At 57.0% G+C, this 10,765-nt stretch overlaps 1 protein-coding gene across 2 annotated transcripts in view; it reads left to right on the top strand.

Annotated features, from left to right (window-relative positions):
- The first annotated feature begins 1,606 nt into the window (after positions 1 to 1,606).
- RGS12 (regulator of G protein signaling 12) overlaps positions 1,607 to 10,765 on the top strand; it is a 92,374-nt gene continuing 83,215 nt past the window's right edge. For both annotated transcript variants that reach the window (XM_040625275.1, XM_040625276.1), the window contains exon 1: positions 1,607 to 3,570. In XM_040625275.1, the coding sequence (XP_040481209.1) occupies positions 1,690 to 3,570 (1,881 nt within the window). In that variant the 5' untranslated portion in view covers positions 1,607 to 1,689. The remainder of the gene's footprint in view (positions 3,571 to 10,765) is intronic.

The raw sequence follows: 10,765 nt of genomic DNA, 5'->3' as shown, positions 1-10,765 counted from the left end.
TGTGTCCCTGTGTCTGCCGGCGGGGTCACCCCGGAGCGCGGCCTTCTGTCCCTCCAGTTCCTTCCCTCGTGTGTGGTTGTGCAGCACTTGGGATTATGCTGTTACCGCGAACCTTTCCCAAGATGAAGAATTTCTCCTAACAGCTTTAAAACAATTACTTAAAAAACATGCACTCCTTAAAAAACATGATCTCTATAATATTTTAGGTCTTCACAATATGGTTTACTATACTGTTTTTTAAAGTGATCTTTGAAGGGCTTTGTGCAGCAGGAGCTCCGCCTGGGGCCCACGCTGTCCTCTGAGAGGCCCGCGCAGCACTGGCCCGGGGCGGGCATCTGGGCTCCTGGCCATCAGGAGCGTTCCCGGCTCCTCAGCGGTGCCTCCCTGTCCGCGCCAGTGCTGTGGTCGGTGCTGACACCCCTTCCTCCTGGGGGCCTGCAGTTTGGGCCGAGCCAGGGAGAGGCGCCTGCGGGACCAGCCCCAGCGAGAGGCCAGCTCCGTGTCTCTAAGGAGCTTCCCCAGCAGACAAGACCCCACACGTGTTGTCACAATGTGCTGCTGGGAACAGAGCGAGTCCCACCTGACTCCCCGGGAGAGAGAGGATGCTGGAAGCTGGCACCTGCTTCCTCTGCCCTTCGTCCCCCCAACACCCCCCCCCCACCCCGTACCTTTTCCCTTTACTGATTTTGCTTTGTCTGTGTTCACTGGGGAAAATGCCAGCGGCCATGAGCACGATTATATGCTGCATCCTGTGTGTCCTCCTAGTGAATCATCGAACCTGGGATGGTCCTGGGACCCTGACACAGGTTGATGACAACCAGTACTTTTACTGATGAAGTCATCCCCTGAAACAATGAAGTATCCTATTCTTTTGCTCTTTTTGGTGGTTTTATCTGTTCTATCCGGTGGCCTCTGTAGTTGACTGAGGCAGTTTCAGACGCATGCATTTTCCCCACATGGTGCCTTGCTCAGAAGGCATTAATTGAGGGAGGTGGTGAAATGTGAGAGGGTATAAGCTGACTCTTTCCTGACAGAGAGCTCCTTGTGATGGAGGGGTTTGTGATCAGATGGGCGCCTTTCTCCCCAAGCCTGTGGCCGGCCCTGCTTCTCGCTCTGCCTCTGCCTCTTGGGTTAAAGTGTGGACTGCGATACGCTGGGTCTGCGGAGCAGCGTGAGAGTCCGCGTCGCGGCCGTTCCTGCCGCCGGGCCGCTGGTCCCTTGGACCACACTGAATGGTAAGGGTCTCGAGGGGTCTTCCCTTTCCACCCAGAGAGGCAGGAAGAGGCAGGCGAAACAGTCCAGGTTCTGCCACATTTCCAGATTCTTCCAACCTAAGGGGGGATTAGCCTCACATCAGTGTTGGAAAGGGCGTCAGTTGTGGGAAACACAGTCTAGTCTGGAGGGACGTTTCTTAGCCTGACTTTAGGGTTGACTGTATCTAGCTACTGCTTCTCCTTCGCTTGGACATTTACGTAGTAACCAGAGACGCTTTCTGTCATTCCTGTAATGAGTTCTCTCCTGATGTTTTGGTACTGTGCATACACAATAGAAATGTGGGCTCTTTAATAACAAGCTATTTATTTTCTTCCTTAGGGCGTTATTTCAAGAAGTGTGGTAGCGTCCAGCCTTCCCTGCACGATGGCTGCCCTGCAGTGAGAACGATGCCCTTGGCCCTGCGAGCTCACCGAGATGTATAGAGCAGGGGACGCAGTGGAGCGCCCGCTTCATGGGCCAGCGCCCCCTCGCATGAGGAGTGTGGAGGTGGCCAGAGGACGAGCGGGGTACGGATTCACCCTTTCTGGCCAGGCGCCTTGTGTGCTCAGCTGTGTCATGAGAGGGAGCCCCGCAGATTTTGTGGGCCTCCGTGCTGGCGATCAGATATTCGCGGTTAATGAAATCAACGTGAAGAAGGCGTCCCACGAGGACGTAGTGAAATTAATTGGGAAATGTTCTGGCGTCCTGCACATGGTGATTGGCGAAGGCGTCGGCCATGTAGAGTCCTGTTCCAGTGATGAAGAGGTTGGATTTTATGAAGGAAAAGCCTGGCTGAAGCCCAAGCTTGATTCCAAAGCCTTAGGTATCAACCGGGCGGAGAGGGTCGTCGAAGAGGTGCAGTCTGGTGGGATTTTCAGTATGATTTTTGAAAATCCTAGTCTTCGTGCAGGCAGTTCAGAGCCCTTGAAATTGAAGCAAAGATCCCTCTCAGAGTCAGCCGCTGCGCGATTTGACCTTGGACGTGAAAGTATAAGTTATCCGAATCCCAGCCTGCTTTCTAGGGAGGAAATACCAAGAGTTATTACTGACGATTCAGTTTTCAGTGTCGGACCCGAGAATCATGACGATTTTGTGTTAGACGCAAGTATTTTGAACGTTGCCATGGTCGTGGGCTACTTAGGTTCCATCGAACTTCCTTCCACAAGCTGCAACCTGGAGTCGGACAGTCTGCAGGCCATCCGTGGCTGCCTGCGGCGCTTGCGGGCCGAGCAGAAAATCCACTCTCTGGTGACGATGCGGGTCCTGCACGACCGCGTGCAGCTCTGCACGGAGCAGGCCGCCATCCTGGCCGAGTACCCGGCTGAGAAGCTGGCCTTCAGCGCCGTGTGCCCAGATGACAGGAGGCTCTTTGGGCTCGTGACCATGCAGAGCAGCGACGATGGGAGCCTGGCGCAGGAGGAGGAGGGCGCCTTGCGGACGTCCTGCCACGTGTTCATGGTGGATCCAGACTTGTTCAATCACAAAATCCATCAGGGCATCGCTCGGCGGTTTGGGTTCGAGTGCACGGCCGACCCCGACACCAACGGTTGCCTCGAGTTCCCGGCGTCCTCTCTCCCTGTCCTCCAGTTCATCTCCGTGCTGTACAGAGACATGGGCGAGCTGATCGAGGGGGTGCGGGCCCGGGCCTTTGTGGACGGGGATGCGGACGCCCACCAGAACACCAGCACCAGCAGCAACAGCGACAGCGGCATTGGGAATTTCCACCAGGAGGAGAGAAGCAGCCGAGTGATTGTGGTTGACCTGGGTGCCAGCTCGAGCAGGCACGGTCCCAGCAACGGTGGCTGGGAGGGTGCGGGCGGGAGGGGCTCCCAGCCCTGGGGCGCCCCCTGGAATGGGGCCTTCTGCCACGACCCCGAGGGAGGGCCCCCGTTTGAGGCCGCTCCACAGGCTGACAGGTGCCGGGACTTCAGTAAGCACTTGGGACCCGCTTCTCACGCGGAGGTTCCCCCGGCCTCCTTGCGGAGCTCGGTCCCTCCTTCCAAGAGGGGCGCTGCTGGCCATGGCGGTGGTTTTGGCCAGCGGTGGCTTCCGGTCCACGTCCTGCAGGAGTGGCAGTGCGGACACGCCAGCGACCAGGAGTCATACACAGACTCCACTGATGGGTGGTCCAGTGTCAACTGTGGCACGCTGCCCCCTCCCATGAGCAAGATCCCTGCCGACCGCTACAGGGTGGAGGGCAGCGTGGCGCAACCCCCGCTGAGCACCCAGAAGAGGGACTGGTCCAGGAAGGCTTTTGGGATGCCAAACATTTTTGGTCCCCATCGACAAGTTAGGAAGACTAAGGAAGACAAAAAGGTAAGCCTGTTAGGTGTGGCTCAGTAAACATGCCCTTGATACCGTAGCTCAGTCCATCCCCAGTGGGACGGTGCTTGTAAACAGACAGGTGTCCAGTCCCGGCTTCCCCTGCTGCCCTTGCACCTCTGTTGGCCATCGCAGGACGTCTTTCGCTTATGTGCCGTAGGCTCTGCGTGCTGCCTGCCCTCCTGTGGGTGCTGGGCGGGACGTCTGGGCGGGGCTGGTGATGATGGGAGGGACGTCACTTCTCACAGCCGGGCTGAGGCCATCCGCCCTCCTGCCCTTTCACACGGAGGGTGCCTGGGAGGGTCCTGTCCCCGGGTCCCTTCGCAGCCCATGTCAGCACGCCCTTTTGAGGAGAGAAAATTCCTGAAGCACAGAGACTGTTGACTTCAGGACAGGGAGCTTCCCAGGGTGTGGCTCCTTGCTGTGTTTCCTTCATCTGAAAAACCCTGCTAGGGAAAAATGCCCACCAGACTCAGCAGTGGGCTGGTGGCTCGCGCCCCCTGCTCGCCGCAGATGCGTGCCAAACGGTGGGGGACCACGCCTGGCGCAGTGCCCTGAGCACCGTCCGTATCCTTTGGGGCCTTTGCCTTCCCCCCCTGGAGCTCAGTTTGGAGCACGAGGGCGGGCATCAGCGTGCAGGACGTGGCTCAGCAGAGGGGTGCCCAGCGGCGCCGGAGGGACAGGCTGAGCCGCTGTGTGGCAGGCGCTGTGTGAATGACCCGGGGAGAGATGGAGTGGCACCTGGCTCGGGTTGTTTCCGAGGGACTTTCTGCAGAGGACGTTCATGATTTTAAAGTACCTTTTCTGTGTGTGTTCACGTTTTTGTTCTCGGCAGCTGCGAGTCTCACCGTAAAACCCCCTGAAGGCTGCTGGCTGGGGAGGGCAGGTCGGGGATGCAGGAGAGCTGGGGGGCTGCTCAGCCAATATTCTGGTCACGCCCGTACTCTTCCCATCCTAGTAGTTTTCAGTGTACCGCACATTAAAGAACAGTTTGAGATGGAGGGAAGGCTTTCCCTCCCCCACGGCCATGGTCCCGTTTCGATGTGTCTAAGGTAGGTTTTTGTCTTTACGAACCGTTGTGGGTTTTCGGCCCAGTTCCTAAACCGCTCTGCCGTCATGCACACCCTTTCTCTTGTCCCTCGGCTGAGCCGCACGTGGCCTGCGTTCTCAGGGCGGCGGCCCCTGCCCCCCTCCTTCCCGTCCACCCCCACCAGGCAGGGTAGCACCCCGCACCTGAGCCTCCCCACCCCACTTCCCTGTCGGATGGGGTGGGCTGCGGAGGGAAGGCCCAGACCACAGTAAATGTTAACGTTATGTGACATGGGAAGACTCACCGTCCCTCTGAACACGTCCTACAAATGCGTCTCCCTGCTGGTGTGGAAGTGAAGAGTGGTGCTGCTGGTACGAAGGGGTGTTCGTGCGGCTCTCTGTGATCAGGTGTGCGCCCTCGCGGGCTCTCGGGTGACGTGGAAGCTGCGTCTGCGTGCTGCCGGGCGCTCCGCTGAGACTGCCCCCCACCCTGGGTTCTGACCTCGGGGCACCTGTGAGGCGGGGTGCCATGGCCCCTGTTCTGCAGGCGAGGCAGCCGGTCCTCGGGGGGCGAAGGTTTGAGCTTTAACAGTGAGGATTAAGCAAGGTCATGATTCAGACCTTGGATTTCTTCTTTCTATTAAAGATTTAATTTTTTTAGAGCAGTTTCAGGTTTATAATAACACTGAGAAGGTGCAGAGATTCCCCACGTACCCTCCGCCCTCACACATGCGCAGCCTCCCCCACTGTCCCCATCCCCACCAAGGGACTGCACGGACACGTCATCATCCCCCAAAGTCCCCGGGTCACGTCTAGGTCAGTGTCGGTGTGGCGCATCGTGGGTTTGGACAAATGCGTCATGACAGGCGTCACCCATGCGGCTTCACAGAGTCGCGTCGCCGCCCCAAACACCCTCGTGCTCCACCTGGTCCTCCCTGCCCGACCCCGGCCCCTGGTGCTCACTGATGTCCGTGTGTCCCTCGTTCTGCCTTTTCCAGAATGTGCCGTAGACGGACTCACACAGCGCACAGCCTTCCCGACGGGCTCCTTTCCCGCAGTCCTGCGCATCCACGTGCCGCCAGGTCTCTTCGTGGCTCGAGCGCGCGTTTCTGGTTTGTGCTGAATAATATCCCGCCGTCTGGAGGGACCACGGTGTGTTTATCTGTCCCCTGCTAAGGGCGTCTTGGTCACTTCTGAGTTCGGGGAATTATGAGTAAAGGTGCTGCTAACATCTGCGTGCGGGTTTGTGTGTGGACGTGCGTTTCAGCTCCTTGGGGTAAATGCCGCGCGGCCCCGTTGCTGCCTCGCATGGTAAGTGTTCGGTTTTGTAGGAAACCGACAAACCTCTTCCGGGTTCCCAGCGCCGTGGCGGGGCGCTCCCGTGGCTCCGCCTCCTCGCCGGCAGGTGCCGGGGTCGCCGTCCGGGACTCGGCCGTGCTCATGGTGTGCCTGGGGTCTCGATACTACTGTAATTTGCAGTTCTTTGATGACATAGCATGCTGACCCCCTTCTGTGAGCTTCCCTGTCATATGCTTGCACCTGTGGCTTGTCTTACTCTCTTGACGTGGTCTTTCTCAGAGCAGAACTTTTTAGTTTCAGTGAAGTCCAGCTGACAGGTTCTCTGTCTTGTGGACGGAGCCTTCAGTGTTGTATCTGAAAAGGCCTCACCAAGCCCAGGGTTATCCAGCTTTTCTCCTGTGTCATCTTCAAGTGTTCTTGTTTTTTATTTCACGTTTAGGGGTGTGACCCACTTGGGGTTCATTTCTGTGAAAGGTGGACGGTCTGTGGCTGGATTTCTTTTTCTGCGTGGGGGGCCCGTCCTGTGGCTCCAGCCCCATCTGTCAAAGATGCTGTCTTTGCTCCCTTGTGTCACCTTTGCTCCTTTGCCAGAGGTCAGCGACTCTATTTGTGAGGGCCTCGGGCTTCTTTCTGATGTCTGTTCACCTTGAACACATTGTGGTGAGAAGAAGGCTGTTGGGACTTGGGCTGACATGCCGCGGTGGCGTCAGGGTGTCTCTCGTGTCGGGAGAGAACGGACATAACACTCAGGTGCTCACCAGTGTCCCGTGGACCCGGGGCGGGTGTCTGTGAGCTCTTGGGGCTGGGCGTCTTTATTTTCATTTTACCGACAAGGCAGGTCAGGTTTCTGCGCGTCAGAGAACTTGCCAGTGCTCGGGTGCAAGTGCGTGCCGAGGCTCAGACTGCCCCAGGGCCTGTCCGGCCGCCTGCATTAACTGGCTTGTACGGCCTGTTGTGCCTTTGGTCATCTGAAAATAGCCGTGAATGGTTCTTGCTCTAAAAGTTATCAGTTACTTTTTACTTTGCTCAATGGATTCTCCTGGTTATTAGCTCAGCCTAATCCCATAGCCTCCCTGGCTGGAGCGGCACAAGCTTCCGGAGGGTGTGAGCTGGTCTCCTGGTATTCCTCCGGGAGGCTTGTTGCGATGAGGAGGACAGGCCAGGAGGGATGAGGGAAGTGAACGGAAATGGGGAGACGGGGAAGAGCCATTGGGAAAGGCGGAGGGGTGTAGCAGAGACGCCAGGTTACTCCCATTCTTCTCCTCGGTAGCAGTGGCTTCGGTGCCTTGCTTTGCACGGAATCAGGTATCAGTGGGGCTGCAGCTCGGAGACAGAAAACACACCAGGATTTGAGCAAGGAAACGGCGAGCAGTGCTAAGTAGGCCAAAGGTGGCGAGCTGCTAGAGGGAGAGCCTTTGGGGACCCTGGGGCAGGCCCCGCGGCAGGGGCGGAGCAGGGGCCAGTAGGGGAGAGGCGTGAAGCTCAGAGGCCGCGCCCTAAGGCCACGCTGCCCCTGCTTGCAGGGCCTCGCTGCTCCCCTGGAGACAGTGCAGAAACCAGTGGGAGTGGAGCCCCCGTGGGACTGGACAGCTGTCCCCAAGAAAAATGGTACAGCATTCACTCACCACCACCTGGAAGACATCCAAACCCAGAGCAAGCTCCCGTTTGACCTTGACCTTAACACCTCCCTCCTCGCGCTGCTGGCAGAGCCTCCATTAAGCACGCAGGCGGCCAGAAGGCCACGCGTGGCCGCTCTGCATCTGCCCTGGGCAGAGCGGGAAACACGCTGGTGCCTCACCTACCCCCAAACACATTTCAACCCCCAGCTCTCCCAGAGCCAGTCTTGGCCACCTGTGCCCGAGGCCTGGTTTTGGGATTGTGGGGCAGCACTGGCCTGGACGGCCTCATGGCTCCTCCTCCCCCGGGGGCTGCCTGGGGAAGGACACGCTCCCTCTGCCCCAAGATGGCCTTTCCTGGTCTCTGCGTGCTTACGATGGCTCTCACGCTCCATTCTGCAGCTCTTTGTACGAGCTGCACCCTGTCGAGTTACCGGCTCGAATGCTCCTGTGCGCAGCCTGGTGGCTCCGTGTGCGCAGGGCGAGGCCCACTGCCAGCAGTGCCCTTTACAGGCCTTTCTCTTCACTCTGCCCTGGCTGTGTCGCTGCCTCCTCCGACCCCTCCCCCCCGGGCTCCGTCCAGATCCTGGCCTGGGGGAGCCCCACTCCCGTGGAAGCCTGGAGGCCAGTGAGCCATGGGGAAGGTCACTCCCAGTCCTAACAGCTGAGCGCCAGCCCGGGTGCACTAAATGTTCTAGTCTGGGGAGGCCTGGGGAGACTGGAGGAACAAGGAGCCAGCTGGAGGAACTGGCGGGAGTGGGGAGTTCCTCGGAGTCAGAGTCGGAGCCTAATTGGAGCCTAAGTGGGTGATTTCCCACTTTGTCTACTTTGCTCTTCTTTCTGCTGGTGTCTGTAGCCGGTGGATACAGAAGGGAGCCGATGACGGATGCGAAAGAGAAAAACCCAAGACCTTGAAATGCTGTCAGTAGCATCAAAAATGATTCCATTACATTAAATTTAAATCAAGAATATTTAATTCTGCCTCTCTGAAAACTGATATTCTCAGAATAATACTAATTAAAATATCTGGTTAAGTAGCAGAATCCACTTTCTTAAACTTGGCACGTAATGGATTTTGGAAAATTTTTAAATGAGAATATATTCATGGTGATACTATCTAAGGGATGGGTATTGATGCAATTTTGAATGAATTAATAAATATTTTTAAAATTCTAAGTTTAGTTTTTAACATGAGCACATCCATAGGTGGAATCCACAGAGACAGAAGTGCTTTGGGGTCCTCAGGAGTTTGTAAGGGGCACAGGCATCCTGAGACCACAGGGTTTGAGGACCCGCGCCCCGGGACACTCGCCAGTCTGCAGCATAGACTTTCAGGAGTGAGTCACTGCCAAGCTGGCAGTATTGGTGGGCACCTAATAAATACCTTTTTGATTGAATAAGATGAAAAAATGCTGAAAAAAATACCATAGACTACATGCACTCATTTAAAAGTAGTGTGAGTTTCAGTGCGGTCACAGCAAGACGGCACCGGTGGCCTAAGCCCCACCCCGTAGAGTACACCCCCCCCCCAGGTGGCATGGAGGCTGCCCCTCAGGAGGTCTGGGTTCCTTCTGTTGCCCTCCTCCACCTGCGGCCTGCACCTGGACGTGAAGGACAAGAGAGCATCACGCCCACCTTCCAGTGGGCGGTAGAGTCACGTCCCCAGCTGTGGTCCCGTGTCTGCCGCGCCAGGTAGGTCAGGTGGGTCACAGGGTGGCCCCCACTGCAGGGAGGCCTCAGGTGTCGTGGTTAGCCACTTGGCCGCCTGCGCGGTGCACAGTCCTGTGGCGGAGGCAGAGGGGAGAGTGGTTAGCGCGGTCTCTGCCTTGCGCGGTGGGTCCGGGGACCACTCTTGTGGAAAGCTCCCTGAGGCACATGAAAGAAAGGTCACAAAAATACCCATATTTAATATAATCCCATTTTTGTGTAAAAGTTTCTACACTCCTTAAATAAACCTGTATGTTTTAAAGTGTACATATGTTTAGGTGTAAATATATAGAACAAATTCGAAGGACACCCCCCCCACTCATAGTCTAGTTACCGCAGTGGTGGTGGGGGGAAGGGAACACTGGGACAGTCCAGGACATTTTAGTTTTATCTTGTGTTACTTTGATTTTTTATTAGGGGACTAGGAATATATTTTATTTGCTAAAAATAATCCCTTTGGAGAAAAAAATTATTTTTCTTAATTCTTTTAATAAGAAGTGAGGCACAGCACCGGAAGCCATCGGCTGTGTTTCTGTGCCACCCGTCGCGCCGGGAGTACTGCGTTCTACGCGCAGCTCTTGTGCACTTTCCCAGGACAATGAGAGGAAGTTTTAAAATAGACCGTAAAAAAACATCTGGAGAATACTGAAAAGGCCAGGGCGAAGGCCCGGTGATTTAAATCCCTCTGCAAAGAGCGGCTTTGCTGTTACCCTGTGGAAACAATGCCGAGCAGGGTCTCATCACTGTCCCCCCCCAGTCACAAGGAAAGGAGGCAGACAGCGCACCGCCCGGCCATCAGCCTCAGCGGGACCGGGTGCCCAGGAAGCCTTGGCGGCTCCACCAGGGCGGCCTCCTCGCCCAGCAGCGCTCACGCCATGGGCCCCTGGGGAGCAGGAGCTGCCAGCCATGCCCGGGGGCTCCGTGCTCTGTGGGAGCGCGTGCTGGGGCGGGGGGCTCGGGGAGGCAGAGGAGCGACGGGACAGAGGCAGTGCCCTACTTCCTGTCCTGCTGTGGGCCCACGTGGTTTCCAGGTGAAGTGACAGCATTGGGGCTGAGCGGCCGCCGTGTTCCTGCGGAGTCAGGAGCCTTTGGGTCCCATAGCAGCAGCGGATTCTTTCCTTCTGTGGCCTTCTCGGCTTCGTGAAGGTGGCTCCGTAACGGCCGCCGCGCCTGGCTTCGTCATCGCCCAGAGCCGGTCACAGTCAGCCGCCATGCTGTCCGCCGCCCCAGCTCTTTCGTTTCCTCTGTGACTGTACCGCCGCACACACTCACACACACACTCACTCTCTCACACACTCTCTCACCCACTCTAACACACACTCTCTCACAAACACACCCACCCCCACACTCACACTCACCCACTCTCACACCCACACACCCTTACACACTCTCACACACACCTACACCCACACACCCAGGCACTCATCCACACTCACCCACACTCTCACACATTCACTCACACACTCTCACAGTCACACTCTCTCACACACACACACTCACACCCACGCACTCATCCACACTCACCCACACTCTCACAC

The sequence above is a fragment of the Ursus maritimus genome, unplaced genomic scaffold (genome assembly GCF_017311325.1).
Source record: "Ursus maritimus isolate PB19 unplaced genomic scaffold, ASM1731132v1 scaffold_8, whole genome shotgun sequence".
Lineage (NCBI taxonomy): Eukaryota > Metazoa > Chordata > Mammalia > Carnivora > Ursidae > Ursus > Ursus maritimus.
The sequence above is the reverse complement of the archived record's forward strand: the minus strand, read 5'-3'. Positions and strand labels throughout refer to the sequence as shown.